This window comes from Panthera uncia (genome assembly GCF_023721935.1).
Source record: "Panthera uncia isolate 11264 chromosome B3 unlocalized genomic scaffold, Puncia_PCG_1.0 HiC_scaffold_1, whole genome shotgun sequence".
NCBI lineage: Eukaryota > Metazoa > Chordata > Mammalia > Carnivora > Felidae > Panthera > Panthera uncia.
This window is the reverse complement of record NW_026057582.1, coordinates 128,535,291-128,556,048: the sequence shown is the minus strand read 5'-3', so window position 1 is coordinate 128,556,048 and position 20,758 is coordinate 128,535,291. Positions and strand designations below refer to the sequence as shown.

The following is a 20,758-nucleotide window of genomic DNA, read 5'->3' as shown; positions in this document are numbered from 1 at the left end:
GATAATTAACAAAATTATCTATTTCTGTGGACACAAAGATCTGCATCATCTTTTATCACTGGCTCAGTTAAACTGTGACTTTAAAATCAAATTTGTACAATTTAAGCTTTCTCCATTTTTGCATTTCATCCCCCAGAAGTCAGAAGCCCAGACTTTAAACTAGCCAATTTCCTCAAATTATATGCTAGAGGTTTGAGGAGATTTAAGGATAGATCTTTTATGTCAAAATGATAGGTTCACAGTTTGTGACTGATGATCTTGTACATATAAATGATATATGCCCATTAGATAAAGGGGCCTTCTGGGATGAGAAGATTGGGCAAGAGTGAGCTTAGAGAAATTTCTAAATCCTACCTTTACAGCAACATGCTTCCACTTTCCCTTTTATTATAAGCCCAAATAATCTTAAATAACTTACATATGGAGATTAATATATCAATGACCCCTAAAAAGATTATTTGCCTCAAAGCGCATTTTTCACTCCAACCGTTAAGTGGAAGGAAGCATTGTAGTTACATTACTTTGAACATCTATTTCTTCATTTAACTAAATAAAGTTATTCTGGGATTAAATGTTTTTAATTTTTTTTTTCCCTGAAGAAATGTGCCCTGGATAAAATTTCCCCAAATACTGCAAATACCTTTTCATAAACTGACCACATTTTAAAAATCAAAATCTAAAAACACAAAATGTCATGGTTTTCTTCTTCTTCTTATTCTTCTTCTTCTTCTTCTTCTTCTTCTTCTTCTTCTTCTCCTTCGAATCTGTAGTCCCCAAATGACCGCTCATAAAAATAAACTTTACAACATCTTCGAGAATCCCAAAGAACCCCGGTCAAGATTTTTTTGGCTAGAAAAGAAAGCAGTTTTGATATTCAGAAATTTGGCCTTCCTTAGTCAATCCCCAAAAGGGAAAAAAAATCAGCTAATGTTAGAAAGATGGTAAATTTAAGTATTTCTCTAATCCAAGTTAGTCCTCAATCATGTTTTGAAGTATGATCAGACAATAAGTACTGGGAAAAGTCATAGAAAGCTTCAAAAATAACTCAAGATAGAAAAATTAAGCATTTCTTTACGAGGCTTTTCTGTTTCTAAATTCGAGGATGAATAGCATCTTACTGGAAAATAGCAGCAAAGTTTGTGCTGGCATGCCCCCTCCATGGTAACAACGACAACAAAAAAAGATCCACTAACGTATTCTATTACTGGATCGTTTAAAGCAGCATTAAACATCAGATTTGGGCTGGTCGACTCTCCCAGGTGTCACACCGGACAGCGAAATCAGCTCAACACGGACCCATCTCCACGCAGGCTCTAACACACAATAAACAACCCGGCAGGCACGCACCCTCGCACACGCATGCGCACACACAAACGTACACACGCGAAACCTGACCAGGCTTTGCTCTGAGTCCCTGATAAGTCTGGCCCTGGAAAGAATTTTAATCTACATGGTTTGAAAATAGGGGCCTTTTAAATATGCTGCAAACAATTTGTGATGGTCATGTCTAAAATGCTGCCCCATTATCCTTTTCCATTTGGAATGAATGAGGCTAATTAATTTCAGGCCATACTTGATGAGGTCAGCACCATACGAGGGGTGCGTGCTAGACATTGCTAATCTCTTTCAGCTGAGAGTGATGAATTAAAGATGAAGCATGCCTTTGCAGGCCTAATTTAGAATGTATATCAAAAAACCTACAGCAAATAATACTATACCCTACAACAAAGGAAAACTTGTTCTCTCAGGCTCCCTGAGTTGTGTTGATTTTAAAGACATTTTCAGCCTTCTTTGGAATCCCAGCTGGGGATGGGTGAACCATATCAAGAAAATCAAGCCATCTCTCACACATGGCCATGTGGACAAAAAGTGGGATTAAAGGAAAGAAAGAAAGAAAACAAAAACAAAATACAACAATCAGGGTTTGATCCCTTGTGTATTAAAATTCCACCTACACATTAGGCTTCCCCCCCCCGCCCCCCCCAGAGCTACCAGACTGACAAAGATCCCAAATTAGCAATACCTGTATTCAAGTGGTGACCACCCAGTTCTGCTGGGACATTTCAAAGCAACATGCTAAATGAGGCAGCCTGTTGTTTTTAAAGCAGATATCCTAATGAGGCTTATTAGGTTTTTCCATGTCTCTATTTTGAAAGCCAATAGAGATTGACCAGGTAGATAATGTGATACCTTTTATTAAGCCAAGAAAGAAATTGTAATACAGATGCCTCCGGGCCAAAGCGTTCTTATGAAAGTTAATGCTAAGCCAACTTCCGAGTTGTGAAAAAGGGAGCTACTCACTGATCCCAACTCGAAAGAGAAGGAATTAGTCATGATTTCTCAAAGATGACTACCACAAGTCCCTAAGGGTGGCAAGGAAGGCGACAGAGCCCAGACACGAGAGAATACACCTCGCAAAAAATATTTCAGCAAACCTAGCAAGAGCAATCCTGACAGATTATCCTAAGGAGTCTGAATTTCCAACTGGGGGCCACCAAGAGCTCCTCACTCGGTATCCCGGTAGCTTTCATTAGGACAAAGCTGCTTCGAATTAGGTCCAATCTACATGCTGAATCAATCTTTCATCCTTTTGATTGCTTCTGAAAATATTTATATTTCTTAATAATGCACATTTTGTCTTGCAACTTCTGATGAAACCCAGACGGGGGTTCCCAAAGCAGGCAATGTATGTGGAAGGGTGATTTGGGACAGGAAAAGGAAGATAAAAAAACACAGGTTTTTCCCATTGGGGAACCATTAGAGAATATAAATCTAGCAAGTTTGGTTATGTATACATCAGAGGAGGCTTGTAATAAATACAGATTGGAATATTACAGTGACCTAATGGAGATTACAGCATATTCTGTTACTGTGTGATTCTTCATAGCAGCTGCGACTGTTTGGCTGGTTAACTTAGTAGATTTTATGAAAAGTTATTTGTGGGAGAGATTTAGGAAGAGCTCACGTTACAACCAGTAATAACGCACATAACGTATCATGTCAAAAAATGGAGTCACAGAAGGGCGCCTGGGTGGCTCGGTCGGTTAAGCATCCAACTCCTGATCTAGGCTCAGGTCATGATCTCAAGATGGTGAGATCGAGCCCTGTGTCGTTCTCTGCGCCGGGGTGGGGACTGCTTCAGATTTTTCTCTCTCCCTCTGCCCCTCTCCCCTGCTAGCATGCACTTGATTGTGCTCTCTCTCTCAAAAAAAAAAAAAAAAAAAAAAAAGAGTAACAGTCATAATGGAGCCATGGCCAGATGATCTAGTCTGTTTTTGTGGAGGCATCTGGGTGGTCCACTTCGGCTCAGGTCATGATCTCACGGTCTGTGGGTTCGAGCCCTGCATTGGGCTCTGTGCTAACAGCTCAGAGCCTGGAGCCTTCTTCAGATCCTGTGTCTCCCTCTCTCTCTGCCCCTCCCCCACTTGTGCGCTCGCTCGCTCACTCGCTCTCTCTCTAAAAAGTAAGTAAACATTAAAAAAAAATTAAAAATGAAGTATGTTTTTGTGGAATGAGGAGCAGAGAATTGGGAAGATGGTTTTTTGGGGGGGGCGGGGCACTGGGAGTGGATTCCTGGTTTAGGGGGCTGAGAGAAAAGGGGCTTACTTTCACCTTGTCACCAATCAGCTGGGTGACCTTATGTAAGTCACCTAACGGCTCCGGACCTCGGGTTTTTCCTCTTCTCTCTGGGAAAGTTTTCTTGTCTGGTTTCCTAAAGAACTACCATTGTCTTAAGTATTCAGTGCTCTCAGCAAGCGGAGAGAAGGAAAGCAGAGACCTCATCCAAAGCTGAGTGTCTCCAGTTGGAGAGATGTTAGTGACACCTTCTCAAAGTGCCCTACACATTACTCGTCCCCCTCACCCCCTCAGACCACGGCCGCTGCCCCGGGTCCTCATTTCTTTCCTCTCAGACGCCATGACAGAAGAAAGCACCCAAAACCCATGTGTGTAGTTTCATTAACTCCAACCCTCCCATTTCAGAGATGAGGAAAATAAAAACCAAAGATGTTGAGGTCACACAGTAACTGGTAAAGCTAGAATTTAAACCCAGGTCTCCTTATTTCCAAACCAGGGTCTATTCTGCTATGACAAACTGTCTCAGAGTCTGAGGGACTTCGCGTTCCAAAAATCACTGGGATTTCTTGTGACGGCCCCATAGCATTGAAGATCCCTTGCAATTAGAAACGGGAACATAGTCCAGGGCAGTGGCTTTGAAATGTAGATTTCCTGGGTTTGCGGAACACGTCCCCAGCTTACTGGCAATGTGAGTTTCGGGTGAGTCCCCAAACTCTGTTAAGACTCGGGTTCTTTTGGCTCTAGGATCATGGAAATAATAACTGTATTTACCTCCGAGAGTTGGATAGAGATTAAAATGAATATCTTATATATGAATATATCGAGGTGAAATGAAATGACACGTGTAGAAGTTTCCCATTCTTGCCTATAGTAAATGTTACCTGCTATTAGTTTCATTGTCATTATCTTCTTCTTCATTTACATAATGACTCGCCACGGAGAGACCCTGAAAGGAACCTAGGAATCGTAGTTAAGAATTCTGGCTGTGGGGAGCCTGGGTGGCTCGGTCGATTACGCGTCTGACTTCGGCTCAGGTCACGATCTCGCGGTTCGTGAGTTCGAGCCCCGCGTCAGGCTCTGTGCCTGGCACCTGCTTCAGACTCTGTGTCTGCCCTTCCCCTGCTCATGCTCTGTCTCTCTCTGTCTCTCAATAATAAATAAACATGAACAAATTAAAAATAAAAAAAGACTTCTGGCTGTGCTCCTTTTAGCTTCATGGCCTCAGATAACTCTCTGAGCCTCAGTCAACTCAGCAGCAGAATGGGAATTCAAAGTATCGGCCTGTGAAGAATTTCTGTGACAATCCAGTGAGCTGTGAATGTGAGATAACGTATAAACAGGTGGAACCCTCCGAAAGCCCAAGGGTTCATGGTCGTATTCAAACATTATTATTCCTAGGTTGGAAACCCTCCGGCTGCCTGGACTTGGTTAGCAGATCATAAAAGAGATAACGCCACTGTTTTATTTCTCGAGTAAGCCACCTTAGACATAAAACACCATTAAATCATAAAAGGATAGATGCATTTCCTCAATTATCACCGTTATCCTTTTAATCCTATTCTACTGTTCTCTACCTAAGCATGTGGTTCTCTCATAATTTTACCTTACCAGAGGATTAGATCATGAGTAGCTCACAGGGACAGGGTTTAGAACAGGAAAACAGCACACCCACTCTCCTCGTTGCCTTCCAAAGTAAGAGGGAGAGATATCTCGAAGCAAAGAAAATGCACTGCATGAAATACTAAACGCAGGCTTCTGAGAAGCCTTCACACCCTCGTTAAAATACTATCAAACTTTGCTATTGACTAGCTGCCCATTGCACGTGAACTTAAAAACATATTCGTTATTGAGATACAATTTTGTTTCAGCTAAAGAAGCATCGTGGGCTCGGGAATTGTTTTCTGAGTGGGATTATTAAAGGGCTTGGGGCCTAAAGGTGTATGTCTATTTTAAAAAGAAATTTTCTGATTGCAGATAACTTCTCAATTTGATTTAGTGTCGAACGATAGTGATGGGGTTGATAAGTGAGCGTTCATCGGTAATTCATCTTGTGCTGGTAGAAATTTACAGCAAAGCAGTGCTTTCCCAACAGTGACAAGCCCTATTAATCTTCTTCAGACACATTTCAATAGGTGTTCCCATCTGTGGCCAACATCTAAACACTCTGGCATCACCAGCGACTTGAAGACACCTTCATTTCAAGTTACACTACTGAAAATGTGATACTAGATTGTACTCTATTTTTTAACCTAATTCTCTCTCTTCATTCAATTAGCCTTTCTTGCCTGGATTTTCTGCTCATGTGTAACATCATTTCCCAGGGAGAGCTCTCAAAGATTCGGTTTCTTAGAGATGCACAATCTCCTCCAAGGTTAACAACCAACAACTTTTTTACAAATTAAAATTGCATAGATTCCAGTTCTGACAGTCACTGGCCTCTGATTGCATATGTCCTTAGAAAGCACACCCTGCTCAAAGAAAGCCCGCCAGTGCTTTTGAGAGGGCTTAGGAAAAGGAGAAGGCTGTAAGATCCATTTGTGTTCATATTCAGAATGCAATTTGTTATCCTGAACTATGATGTTAAATTTCAGTGCAGAAGAAGGCTGAGAAAGGGAGAGGCAATTAAGAAAAGAGGGTGATGGAAATGTAGCCCCGCGTTCAAATAGCCACATTTACTCAGCAGATTCATTCCATAGGGTAAAATCCTCTCCTATTCCTTTGCATCTGCTGGGAGACCTCCCATTAGAGAAAGAAATACAATAATCACTTTAGGAATAGATTATTTCACCTAAATTGGCTTTATTCTACAGGCAACATGCTCTCTCTGGCTACGAGGTTAGTCAAGGCAAAAAAATGTGGAAGGAGTGTTTGATTTTGGATTGCACCTAAGTGCTTTTTTTGTGCCATTTTCAACCTCATAATGGACTTGGTCTTGCAAAGAAATAGGATTTGAACAGCATTTTTCTTGTGCACTTCAGAAACCTTTCAAACGAGAAGACTCCCTGACACATTCTTACTTTGGAAAGGTTAGATATTACCTGCATAATGAAGGGAATCATTTCTAACTTCATTGAACTTTTTTGTCCGTATGTGATCTGAAATACATACGTGTTACTAGTAAGTGTGTGTGTGTGTGTGTGTGCGCGCACGCACACGTGTGTATGATCATTTGAGTTTGTTATAGATCTCAATAACCTTATTGTAGGTGGCAAGTTTAAATGTGCCATATTAATAACTTGTTTTCCAAGACAAATTAAGTCCTTATGTGTCAAAAGCACTCCGCACTGGATTATCTACAAGACAAGTATTTATTGAATAAATGTTCAGTCCAATTTCATTTTAATGTGACTGACTGTATGTTTCAGCCTCTTAGGCAGAGATAAAAACACTCAGACCTATAACTGTGTTGCAACATTACACCTAACTTGTCTATTTCCATTATTGTCTCCTAACTTAGAATATGGAAAGAAGGCTTTTTTTTTTTTTTTTTTTTTGGTTGTTGTTGTTCTCAAGAGCAGGGAGAGAGATAGAAAAACGGCTGGCATTCAGCCTAAAGAGAAATCATTGAAACAAATTAATCCTATGCCGTTTAAATTGACATGGTAATCCATCATCAGAGAAGGCAAACTCTGAAAGCAATCTAGAATCTGCCCTCTGTTCTTTCACTGGCCCTCGAGGCACAAAGACAGATAGTAAAGGAAGGGGGGGGGGGGAAGTATCATAAAAGTTAGGAATGACTTTAGAAAATAATAAAATTGATTAGACCAGCTCTCACCGTCCAGCCTCTGCAAACCTCCTTCGGAAAGGAGAGGTTAACTTTCAACAGTTGCTTTCAAAGTTTACCTCGAAATGGTAGGTCATCTGCAGGGGAACAGTTTGCTTCCTTCTCTAGGCGGCCAGGCTGCTGACGGGTGTGACCATTGCCTGGCGTGTTTAAAAAGTAGACCAACTGGGAGTTCTGGCAGGACCCACAGTCACACAGAAACTTTCCCTCCAGTGGTAAGGGGCTTCTTATGTGGGGTGTAGGATTGGGGCTTGTTTTTGTGTTTGGCTTTTATTGGGGGGGGGGAGGCATCTTTTTCTTCCTTTTTTCTGCTATCATCATCTTGCTCTGCCCTCAGTGAGAATGCATGTTATTGTGATGTTTCAGTGTAACTCGCATAACATCTTGAAAAACCGACCCGAGCCACCGTGCCCTGCCTCTTATTTGTGTTTCTTTTTTTCTTTTGGAAGCTGATTTTTCAAATCTTCCGTCACTTCCTTCACTCCTGTGATGATATGTTGTTTAAAACTGGTTTAAAAATCATAAATTGTGTATAAAACCGAACTGTCATATCCTGGTGGAGAGTTAAGATGAAAAAAAGCCTTACTACAAGCTCCGTTGTAAAAACAGCGTGCTTGTATTTCCAACACACTGAATCCTAAGGTGTTGGGTTTTTTTGTTTTTTTTTTTTATCTCTCTTTAGTGTGTTTATGTAATGCTTTTATTTTTGTTTTTGTTTTTTGGGAGGCAAGGGGGGGGTTGCAGAATCTCACCTCCTCATTATTGCCTAGACATGTAAACTTGAACACAGAAATGAATATTATTTTTAATTTAATAATACATCCAGCTATAAAAGCAAGACAACTTGAATTTTTTTTTTTAATGTCAAAACCTACTCTGTTAACAATAGACAGTGTGTGAGGACAAAAACCCAGATACCTTAGTGCCAAAGGCAAGAAGGTGGAAGGACACGGGTATAACCGTACCCCACAGCTGCCCTATTTAGGTTTATCTAGGGTACACTTTCTTCTAGTTTATTAAGAAAACTTCGTATGTTCCTGAAACTTCAAAGTAAACATCACACCTCTTTCCTAGACTCAGGTTTTTTTATTCCCTGGTTTTTTAAAAGAGGGTGAATAATTCTTGCATATTGAGTAATGCTTTTTAAAGCACGTAAGCACAAAAGACACATTAAATGCATTTCCAGGGTAAAGAGAAAGAGAGTTAAAGGCTCTATAAAACATTCATCCACAGCCATGCCCGCAACAATTTTAAGAGTTGTTAGCAAAGAAGAATAGGTTTAGATGTGTGTAAGCGTGTTTGTTTTAAGTAGAAGCTAGGAAATTTAAATAGCAGTTCTTCAATAACTGAACAGTCAATTGCACTTTCTGAAAAAGATCTGCGTTTGATTTTGTTTTCTATTTATAAACAATGTAGACTCCAGCAAAATAGTATATGATTTTAAAAGCCATTAAATTAAGCAATATCCTATGAAAAGAATCAATGAGGAAATAAGCATGAAGTCTTGGAGACTGAAAAAAAATTACTTTTTAGCCCCACCCCTTCACCCCCCAAGCCCCCTTACATTTTTCAATGCTAGCTTCCTTCTAACTGTATGGGTAATATGGCAGCAAAGTATATGCAAAATGAAAATCTGCATAACTTTTGGAGTCAGGAAATGAGCTATTAACATACATTCTGCCAAGAAGTAGGGTTGCCTAATTTGTTAACTTGCCTCTGACATATGATGTGATGTGGTCCTGTCAGGAAATACCCAATGTGACATTTTTCACGGAGGCCAATATTCCCTTCCTCTTATGTTTTCACTTTTGCTTTAAACTGTTTTAAGTGATATCATCTAAATCAATTTACCTCAGTCAAGCGCTTCGTAATCTCTTAGATAAGGTTGATTAATTTATTATAAATTGTAATGGACAGATGGGAAAAGGAGCTTTCTCTATCCCATATTCAAAATAAAAGGGCCAGTGTGCGTTCTATTTAAATACTACACTTTGTAAACTCTCAGGATGAAACTTCCTGTGGTCAAGAAGCTGAACATTATGTGAAACATCTTCCTCTTCATTTTGGACAGAAGTCCTGTCTTTTTCATGTGTCCCTTCAACATTTCAGGAAATCAGCCTTTTAAGAGGAGAAAGGCAATTGGTAATTAATTAATTATGTTTTCGAAATTCACACATAGTGCTTTTCTCCCCTGGCGATGTGTCTCTGCTCATGCACTTGTTTAAGTCTATGCTTTATGTTGAAACTTTGCTTTTTGCCTCCTCAAAACCAACAGAATAAAAACTGCTCCTTCCATTATTTTTCTCCTTCCAAAATTCACCTTGAGTTTGTGGCTAAAGGAAATTAAATCAGATAACCCCCCTTTGTTGTTCTGTTTGCATTTGATTCAAGTACAGGGATCCCACTAAGCAGCAACAATAATTTCTCTGGATATGTGCCTTACTAACCCCTTCACATTTAAATGACTGGCACTTGATGTCATTTGATTCATGCTTTTTGTGACATACCCAAAATGAACTGTCATTTTGAAAATTTCATAACCAGGCTCTTGTGAGAAGGGGGGAAACATACATGGAATTAGATGATCTTTCCTCACTCTGTCCACTTCTGAGAACTGGAGTCCACATGGCTTTAGATGTCTTTAGAACTTTCTCATCAGGAGTTGCCTTACACGATAATATTAAAAGCGTGTATAGCCCACATGAGACTTGGTTACACAGGCAACAAGCCCCTTATGCTAGCATCTGTATGTAGCACCTCTCCTCTTTTAATTCTTCAATTCACTGAGAAGTAAAATAGGGTGGAATGTTGAAACACCTACATTAGGCAAAAGACGCTCACCTTTTGTTTAAGTGGCCTGCCAAAGCTACTACCCTGAAAACTGACATTTTTACTTTGAAGTGCCTTTTTATGATTCTGCAAGGCACAATAGCTTTACCATTACTAACTTGCTTCAGCTTGTATTTCAACAATAGTGATTCCAAGGAGCTTATTCAGAACTCTTTTTTGCACTGCTTTCTGCCAGACCCCCAGCATGTACACATGAGTGACAGCCTCTATCTAATGCTTGAGTATATGAACCTTTAATCCATCATGGAACTTCTAACACCCTAAGAATATATACACACCCACGTGCATACACCTTCACGCACATAACTGTTACATAACTACCCATTAAAATGCCACCAGGTTTGAAGCCAGCAGAATGAATATTTTCCTAATCTCATCCAGATCTTGTGGCTATAATTTGGCTACTGGCAAGATTCTAAATTAGCTTTTACTTAAATGAAAGAAGGTAAGATATGTAGTGGGTTTGGGGGGAGGAGGGGTTAAACCCCCTCCCGCAATACTCTACTGTTGTACACATGTTAGAAATATTTTTTTTTAAGGGAACTGGGTGGTCAGTTAAATGGAAGAAAATATTTCACTACATTATGCTTTCTTATTCCCTAAAGTCCACCTTCATGGAGTGAGCTTCCTTGATGGATGAGACTGTTGTCTCTCTGAATGGAAACCTGCTTTCCTAGGAAGGACGGGGGTGGGGGAGACCAGTGAAGGGCAGGGAGCCTGAAAATCCCTGCAACTAGGGCGAATTTTCCTTCCCTCGCCCCCTCCCTCTTTTCTTCGTCCCTGCCTTCCTTCCTTCCTTCCTTTCTCCTCCGCTTCCTCCTCCTTTCTCTCTCCCTTCTTTGCTACAGCCCCTTTGGTACATGAGTGTAGTTAACCTCCGCTCTGGCCAAGACCAGGAAGGGTTAAAGGAGACCGGGGGTCCTGACAGTGTCCAGGTGTCCAGTGTCCAGATACTCTGCAGCTAACATCGCAAGAATTAGAGTCTCACCGAGCCAGGGTTTCCAGGCACCAATCGCCTCACACCTGAACACACTGCGCCAATCCATTAGGATTCATATTGAAAACTAATAATAATAACTACCCCTTCTGGAAAACTGTTAATTGGATCTGAAGTTCTATTTCCTGTTGCACTGAGGGGCCAGGCAGGGCGACCTGAACTGAATTCCTCAAGCTGCCAAGAAAATCGAGCAATTTGGGGGGAAGAAGAATGGATGGATGGATGGATGGATGGATAGATAAATAGATAAATAAATAAGTAAATAAATAAATAAATCTATCCGCTTTTCGGCAAGAGCAGATTTTTAAGAAAAGGCCAGGTGTTGGAAAAGGAAGAAGAAACGAATCAGATTCTCCCCTTGCCTCACCTTCCGCCCCTCCTTCCCCCCCCAAAATGAGTGTCTTCTTGATTATTTGCAGCTGTGTCGAGCCTCGAGGTTTGTTCGCAGTCACCAGCGAGGCGCCCGCTTCTAGAAGTGAAAAGCCATTTTCACGCCAGGACTTTGCTGCTTGAGTTTGGGGAGAAGGTTTCCTCACCCTCCCAGCAAACTCCCCCCCCCCCAAAGCCTGGCTAACTTCAGCGAGCCCTGCGAGCCTTTACCCCTCTGCCACTTGAGGCTCCTGCACGCAGCCCTGGGGCCACAGACCGATTTCCACCGCTGGAGCGTGGCTTGAAGCCCCCAAAGCTAATTCCCCGCCCTGGAGGGAACCGAGACGTCCTGGGGGCTTCGCTGGTGTCTGTCACCCAGCCCCCGACTGCCTCGTCGGCCTCAGACTTCCTCCCACCTGCCCAGGAGCCCCGAACCTGGAATCCACTAGCCCTGTGGTCCGCAGCGGGTTCCGCCACCCGGCGGCCGCCCTAGACACTGGGTGGGTGGGAGGGACAGGCAGCTAGCGGGGCTGGGCCGCCGCGTCCTCTTTAGGAACATCAAAGGAGGAGAGGGACAGAGATGTATCAAGGAGAAAGTTCCAGGATGCTGCGGGTCGCGGCTGGGGCGGAAAAATGCAGCCCTTTTGGGTCACACCTTTACTCCAGGAGGTCGCCTGGAGAGATGCGCTGTGGGGGGACCTGCCAGCGTCCCCGCGCCGGGCCTGCGATCCACTGCGGCGGCCACCTGACCACTGTCACCCGCAGCGTGGAGCCCGTGGCTCCCAAGCCCTTGGCCCCGTGGCGGCCGCGCAACCCTCCCCCGGCGGCGGCCCGCAGGAGCCGGGCCTCGGCCGACTCCCTGCGGATTGCCGCGCCCCTGCGTCTCCCGTCGAGTAGGGAGGGACGGAGGCCTGCGCCCGGGAGCTCCCTGGCGGTGGTCCGGCCGCCCCCCTCGAGGGTTGCTCCCCCTTCTCAGCCTCGCCAAATCCCTGAAAGCCTGGGCCCCCTTCGTCACCCCGGGGGCTTCTAATCACTCCGTATCGATTTCCCTAACTCTTTTCATCCCGTTGAAGACACATCTTAAAACACTCCAGCCCGGAGTGTGCTCTGGGCTTTATCCACACTAATAAAATGATTTACCCTTCTCTCTGCGCTCTTCTCACAGAGGAAAATCGTTCGAGCCCCGGCTACTTGTGTGTGATCAGTAAATATTTAGTGCGGTGACATCCTCAGCTAGTCTTCGGATCGATTCGGGGACCACCGGGAGGTGCACACGGTCCGGGCGGGGCCGCGCCAAGCCCGCCGAGGGGGCTGCTCCCGCCCTCGCCGCCGGCCGCTGATTTACGGCCTCGGCAACCAGCAAAAGGGGGCGAAAGCGCGCCTGGAAAATTGGCTTTTCAACCTTTTTACTTTTGACATTCAGCCACCTCCCCAGGCTCTAATTCTCGCCTCTGCTCCTGCCCACCCCGCGCCGCGCCCGACCAAGGGCGCCCTGTGCGCCCCGCGCCACCCTGCCCGCGGCAGCGCGCTGCGCTCGCGCCCCCGCGGCCCGGGGACCACCTATCACAACCCTGCGCCGCGACGCGGGGAGTCCCAGGCCCCTGCTCTGGGGGTCTTCGCCTTCGTGGTGAGGTGCACTCTGCCCGCCCACACCTCAGAGGCTGGCGAGAGGGTGGAGAGGCCCAGATCTCCATTCGCCCAAGGAGCCAGTCTCCTCGCTACCTTTTCTCCGACCCTCGGTCATTTCCCCCATTCCTGCGCCTGGTCCTCGACGCCCTTCGGGCCGGATGGCGTCGAGTGGGAACTTTCCCCGCAGAGGAGCTCCCGTTTCCTTAGAAGCGAAAAAGCGCTGAGCTTGGATGTGCTGGGAAGGGGGCCTCCTACCCTGATCTTGACTGCCGCAGGGCTGCGGCCGCCGCAGTGGCAGTGTCCGCGTCCCCTTGGCCCTCCCAGCCTCCCCTGGGCGCACGCTCTCATTGCAAGGCCGAGCCCTGGACCCGGACACCGGGCGATGGGCCCGACCTGGCACGGGGCACGGCACTCTCTCGCCACCCCCCCGCCCCGCCACTCCTGCGGGACCCGCCACCTCAGCCGACTACATTGTCCGTCCGAGTAAGGAGACGGGAGGGCTACTAACGCCCTGGGTTCCACCTCTCTTCGGCCGGGGTCGGGGGCTCGGGCCTGACCACCTGTTAGCGGGCCTGCTCTCCTCTCACCTGAGGCCCGGGCCTCTGCAGTTCCCTCGGGCCCAGCGAGGAAGGCAAAGGCGACCTTGCTGGGTTCGCGCACCCCTCCCCAACGCTAGCGCCCTCTCCTTTGTCCTACGCATGATTTTCTAAACTGCCTTATCTGCAGACTATATCTTTATACTAATGCATACTTAATTGGTCCATCTTGACTGTCCATATAAAACAATTTAATTAGGGTGCTTTCTTGCTTTGGAGAGCAAAGAAAAAAAAAATCTGCCCACTGCTTATTGTATTTAGCACCAATACAGGCAGAAAATGTAGCACAAGTTTTTGGTTGAAAGAGCACCTCTGTGCCCATTGAAGGGCGTTGATCCGAAAAGACAGAAAGGACAAGTAAAATCGATTTGAAGCGACCCTCTCTGTCCCTTTCACACCATTCAGAAACTCCATTCCTTCTAAGACAAAGACCAGCGCCTTGGGAATTCTCAGGGAAAAAGAGGACTCCAGTCCCACAAGCCTAGGGCACTTTTTAAAAAATCCTTAATATTGCACTTAAAACCAGCCCTCGGTTCTGTGCCCCCCACGTGTGGGTTTCACAGACACCCCCTCGGAAGCGTCAGGCAGTATGGCTGGCCACACCACCCACCCCCCACCTCTCCCGAGCTCGGCCTTCTGGCCAGGCCAGACAAGCCTTTTAGGGTTAGTGCAGCCCTCACCTTTGACCCCCAAGATCGGAGTGGCTGTCACACTCCAGAGTGCAGAGTTACAACTCAGGCCAAAGTTAAAACAAAACAAAACAAAAAACATTTCTCTGCTCCCAAACCGGTTCTGGTTCCGCCGCCTGAGCCACCTTGCCCAATAACCCCTTCCACACTCAACTTTTTTTTTTTCCCCCCTTCTCTTGCCATGAACTGCCCTAACCATCTCTGAAAGAAGGAACTTAAGATGCCAGGGCAGCGTGGCTGGGTTGCGGTGAGTTGTCCTCCATTAGGAACCAGAATGCCAGGTTACCCGACAGGCGCCCAGGCTGGGGACGGCGGTCATCGATCAGACCTGGCAGGGAAGGGAGGAGGGAGAAATGAAGAGAAGAGGGCAGGGGAGAGGAGAGGCTGGGCAGTGATCACCTTCACCTGCCCTAAGCCCAGCCCCCCCACCCCCATCTCCTCGCGTTCAACTATCCCCCCCGACCTTCTGCCGGGGTTAAAGGGGGCGGGGGCGGAAGGGAGGGGGCACCCCCTGAGTTACACAAGTGGCCTCCTTCTACAAGAGAATGAGTTCACCACCTCCCCAGAGAAACCTCACCATCCATCCACTCGATGTAACTGATGAGACAAACCACAAGGAAAAACTTCTGTAGCCCATATTTATGGTATTAATGAATAGTTAAAAAAAGATTTACACTTCTTATGATCAATATTCTGAGTTATTTCCCTCAAAGTATATAATTACAGTGTCTTCAGAGTTTTCATCATTGTTTGAGGTGGCAAAACCATTTGTAATTTTCATTAGCCAGTAAACATGTAATTAACATTCAGCACTGTGTTTAACTTAATTCCTGTTTAAGACAAGGACAAGAAGCAGCCGAAGAGCGTTAGTTCCATTTGTCAAGTCTGACATACATCTTACCATAACAGTTTCCTAAAATAAAAGATCCGTGTTTCCCCATTATTCTTCTCTTAAAACAAAACAAAACAAAAAAATCCATTAGTTAAAACTGTATTAAACTGCAAGAGGCAGGATAGTTTTTCCTCAATTTTCTCTAGTTACTGTATTCCTGCTTCCTTTTTCCATTTGGGAGGGTGGGTGGAGGGAGGGGGTTAATTAAGCATTCATTATTTGAAGGCTTGAAATTGGGAACCCCTCCCCCCCCAAAAGAAATAGGTTTCCTCCTCAGGAAAGTTCTAGAATGGGGACTGGAAAAGGGGGGCACGGCTCTGCAGGGGAGTGGGAAAAATCACTTGGGGGGACATGAGTTAAAAGTAGAAAATGAGGATTCCAACGGATTCCTAGGAAAAATGTTGCCCTCCTGCTTCAAGTTCTATCTTTGATCCAGGGTGAGGGGAGCCTGTCTGCCAGTCTGCTAGGAGGCTGCTTTTTCCCCCTCCTCTCCCACCTCTGTTTTTTTCCAACTTGCTTTAGGATTAGCCTCCATCCCTCTCGACCCCAAACAGTGGAATTTGGCTGTGCCTCGGGTCGTCTTGCTTTGCAATATCGCCTATAGTTGCTGGCGGTTTTCCGCCGAGGCTGAGCCGTTTGCTCCAGCCTCCGACTAAACTCATTAAGTTGGGAGATTTTTTTCAATTGGACGGGTGTTTTTAAAGTCTCGTCTTTCCAGCCCCAAACAAGGTGTAACAACGCACTCTTCCTTCTAAGGAATGAGATGAGAGACAAGGATCACTCCAGACATCTCCTACCTACGGTTTGGGGTTTTTTTTCTTAAAGGCGAGGCTCGCATTCCTCAGCAGCTATGTACAAAGCTCCCTGAAACCTCGTCTCTCTAAAGTTAGTGTGCAGGGCTTTCCAAGGCTGAGAACGCCTAATACATGGGGAAGCACTTCCTTGAGGTGGAAGGTCTCTCCCTTCACCTTTCCTCTTTTTCCCTGCAGGCTAGTGCCTACTTTTTATCAGTTTGCACAATCGCTTAGATAAACACCGAGGAGGAGATTCTCTTTAATTATCAAAGACACATCTTTTCAGGGGGCCAACAAAGCGTTTATTTCACCCGCCAAACTAAAGGAGAGTTATTCCAGTTTAGAAGGAAGATGCAAGCGGTTTGGGACCTTGAACAAGGCAAATATGGTTTTGGTATGTTTACTTACAGTATTTTTTCTCTCTCTCTCTCTCCTTTCTCACTTTTCTCCTTGTGCTGTGTGGGGCTGGGGGTGACTTGGGGCTTTTCAAAAAATCGGTTTGCTAACGTGTCTGAAATGCCTAGGACTGTGGTTTCAGGGGTTTGGGGAGGGGGGGGACAGTCAATTCAATGCATTGCCATATTTTATTACATGTGTGTGATAGGGGAGGTGGTGGAGGGGGGAAGAGGGGGGGAAAATACAATTGCAAAGCTGCCAAAATATGATTAAACCGAAGCGTAAAGACTGCCGTGCCTCCCCATCTCCTCATCCTGTCTCCTCAAACTCCTTTCCTTCCAGAGAGCAAACTAAAAAAGCCAGTCCTATAAGCGTGTTTTTCCAAGCAACAGACGACTCGGTTTTCTAGCAAAGGAGCTGCGAGGCTCGCTCTACGTATCAGCATTTACTGTTCGATTTGCCTCTGCGCTTCATTTTGCAACCTTGTGCAACTGACAGCCAGCCAGGCAGGGAGGGAGGAAAGTCCTGCCCGGCGCCCTCCGCCGCGGCTCGGGGAGGCAAGCGCTCGGTTAAAGCTAGGAGGAGAATCGCAACGAGAAGGGTACTCACCATCGGGCGGGGTGGCGGAACTGGCGTGCGGATTTCAGGCAAACGTTTACCTTTCGGCTGTCTATTGCAACCGCGTCGGGCTGACTTAAGAAGCAATTCTGTGCTCTGTCCAGAACATTCAAGGAACGGTTCCTCATTTTTAAAAAGCCAGCGAGAGAGACGACAGAGACAGAGAAAGAAAAAGAGAGGAGGGGGTGAGGGGGACGCACATAAACCCAGTTCAGGGAGGAAAAAAAAAAAAAAAAAAAAAAAAAAGAAGATCACCTCTCCCCGCCAGTGACTCGGGAAACGCAGCGGTGGCGAGATCCGAGTCCGGTCCAACCAAGCTAGAGCCAATTAATTTTAAATCCTGAAGAATTATTCAGATTAAAATGTACAGAAGTTTCATTCTCGTATGCCTACGTGAGCTCCAAGTCGTTTCCCTTTAAGAGCTCCTTTTCTTTTAAAGTTGAATTTTAGGCAGCGAGGACTCTTACACTAGGGGGCAGACAGATACTGTACTTGCTCCAATGTTAAGCAATTTTTTTCCCTCCCAGCATATGCTCTGATTTAGCACTGTAAATTTTTCAGAGGACCCAACTCTGACAGCCCCTGGTGATTTTCAAAGTACCACAAGCCAGTGGTTAAAAATTGCATTGACTTGGAAGTTCAGAGGGACACAATGGAAACCCCTTTCCCTATTCATGGAGCTCCAGTGTGGTGGAAGAGAAAAAACACACACGAACTAGATTGAGGGAAAGGAGGAATTCAATGAATCCTGGTGGACAGAACTGGTTTCTACCGAGTTCAGAGTTAAACTCGGCATTTGCTGGGGTCTGTATTCATATTGTGATTTCATTTGGGGAGAATGACAGCCGTCAGGCCACTTGCTGCAAGAAAATCATATTCCTGGGTGGGTTTGCTTTACTTTTTTTTTTTTCCACCAGAGTAAAACAAATGTTTTTCCAACTTTCTCCAGCCAAATTAAAGCTTGCCATTCCCCTCATTAAAATAAATTTACATCTGCAATAAAAGACTGGGCTGGATTTTTTTTTTTTTTGAACAGTAACGACATATTGATATTTCTCTTTTAGTCTTAGAGCTGTTTTATTCAAGGGAAATGAGCATCTCTGAAGAAGGCATTTGAAAATATTCTCCCCTCCTTTTTTTTTTCTCAGTCTGCAGTCCTTTCTCTTCTTATATGCAGTAAAATTAACTACAATTGATATGGTCATTTATTTATTGTTTTGAATTTCTAATAGCATCCCCATAACTGAATGAATCTAAAATACAGAGTGAAACACGTCTGACTTCATGGGAAGCCTGTGGTCGTGTGCTGTGGCAGGCTCCAGTTTTGTAGGAGGTTGGGAAATTCTTCATTTTAAATCTAAGTCCATCAGAGCAGAGCATACTTCAAACACCAAAAATCTCTAAGTGCCCTGTGGAAGCTGTTGCTTTTCAGAAATTTCCCACTGCATGTCTGTAAAAGGTGATCTTGCTATGGAAGTGTCTGCACTCAAGAGGCAAGATTAAGATTTCCCTACAATCAATTATTCTCTTCTATTAAATTGAGATGGGTATGTCCATTAGATTTCCTGTCTCATCCCAGCCCCACCACATCTCTGCTGAGATTGCCCCTAATCTACTGACATTTGTAGCATTAGGCAATCCCTTGAATCATAGGAGTTGAAAGGGGGGGGAAAAAAACCTTTGAAATGATTTCTTTTCCATCCTTCTGTCCTCTTTAAGAGAAAGTGATATTGTGTCTCTAATCAACCTGAAATTCTCAGCCTGCCTTCTCTGTGGCAATCTCATTGTACACCAGGTTTATGATAGTTCAGTGTCCACTGTAGTTGGTTTTTGGTTTTTTTTGTTTTTTTTTTTTTACAACTTTCAAATAATCCCAGCACCTGCAGCTTTAGTGAAATACGTGATTTCAGCGGAGAAAGGGTGAGGACTAAGAAGGTTTTAGCAAGGAAGTGTAAAGAGGGTTTCTCCTCTCCTAAAAACTAGCCCCTGTCTGCCTATATCTTCACTTAGTACCTACCTTGTATTCTGCCTGTGGGTAAAGGGTATTTATTGAATGCAAAGAGCACACACCAGCACAGGTCAATCGTATGTGTGGTCTATGGTTGGTTTTTTTTACACCTTTCATCTCGTCCATTTTTTGCACTATCAAGGATGCTTTCCTGGGGTCATTACTTTACTCTTCATATGTGTTCATGTTTCCTGAAACTCAGCGTGGTTGATGTAAAATATTTCAACTGTTCATAAACCTGGTTGGCTTCCAACTTTACAGTTTTTCTTGGGGCAAAATGTGTGCGATGCTGTCAAAATTTTGTTTTCTAAACGTTGAACAATCATAATGAACTTCTCATGATCATACCGAAAGGTGCCTGCCCTGAAATACAGTGTGTTCCGTGGGGCCAACTCTAGATGTGTGATGTTTAAAGCCAAACGCCCTGGAGTTCAGAGACACATCCATGTTGATGATTTTAGCACATTGAAGCAGACTGGCATAGGCTATGAAGTTGTTCTTATTGCAGTGAATCTCTTGAGGTGGCCTGTGGCTTGTGTGTGGTTCCTGTGAGTTGTGCTTGGTATTATTTCCAATCTGGAGCAGAATCGCTGGTCGTGTTTTAATGACTCAATGGATGCCTAAAAGGAACCTGAGGAACAATGAAGTTCGTCCTCAACTGTTCCATGACCTAGAAGCATAGGCGCTGAAGTCTTTGTCTGTGTACATTGACAAATATGCATCTGATACATGTGCGCTTCCATGTATGTACAGAGGGTATGCACAGGGGAGGCTAGGAGGCTGGGAGGCTGCCTCCGCTCGTCCATCAGCGGACAGAACGGTCTATTCACCTCTCTCCACGACTGGGTAGTGTGGCAGGACGTTGGCTTGTGAGTTAGCTACAACTAATGAGAGAGGATGAAGTTGAGGAAAATTGATTTTAATTGCGTCATGACAATGAGATGAAGTCTACTTGTGCTTCTCAGCATCCGAGATGTTTCATTTGAGCAATTAAAATGTCAGGCCACATACCTGTGAAATGTTAACCCTGCAAGAAAAAGAGAGATACCAAATGGCTTCTTTCTTTTTTCCCTCTAAAAAGGAAAAAAAAAAAAAATGTCTATCAAGCCACAAAACCAAGCAAGTGATCAGAGTTGCTTAAGAGAAGGGTCTACCGTCACCCGGATCTGACCAAATGTTTCGTTTGCAAAATGCCTCCAAGCTCGGTTCTCGGCACCTATCCTGACCCCCACCCACTACCCCTCTGCAAAGAAACCGGGGAACTTTTCTCTTTCTCTGGCACTGTGGGCACAAAGATGCGCCGGGAGTCCCGGGTGGTGCGCGAGCGACGGATTTCGTGGCATCGCCAAGTTGCGGGAGGCGAAGTCCTCGATTCCATCCAAAGCCTCTCGCGGAGCCTTTAAGAGGCGTTGTGTGTGCGCGCCGCGCTCCTCTCCCCGCTGGGGCGGAAACCTCCGGTGCGGGGTGCGGAGAGCTCGGGGGCCGCGTGCCCGGGGCCGGCCCGGGCCCATCCCCCGCCCGGCGGTGGTAGCGGCGCGGCCGCCCCCTCCCCGCCCCCCT

General features: G+C 45.1%; 1 protein-coding gene across 1 annotated transcript in view; it reads left to right on the top strand.

The window, feature by feature from the left end:
• Positions 1–15,084: 15,084 nt before the first annotated feature.
• The window catches only part of NR2F2 (nuclear receptor subfamily 2 group F member 2), a 13,503-nt gene continuing 7,829 nt past the window's right edge, over positions 15,085–20,758 (top strand). Inside the window, exon 1 of the mRNA XM_049614042.1 lies at positions 15,085–16,570. Within this exon, the coding sequence (XP_049469999.1) occupies positions 16,528–16,570 (43 nt within the window). The 5' untranslated portion in view covers positions 15,085–16,527. The remainder of the gene's footprint in view (positions 16,571–20,758) is intronic.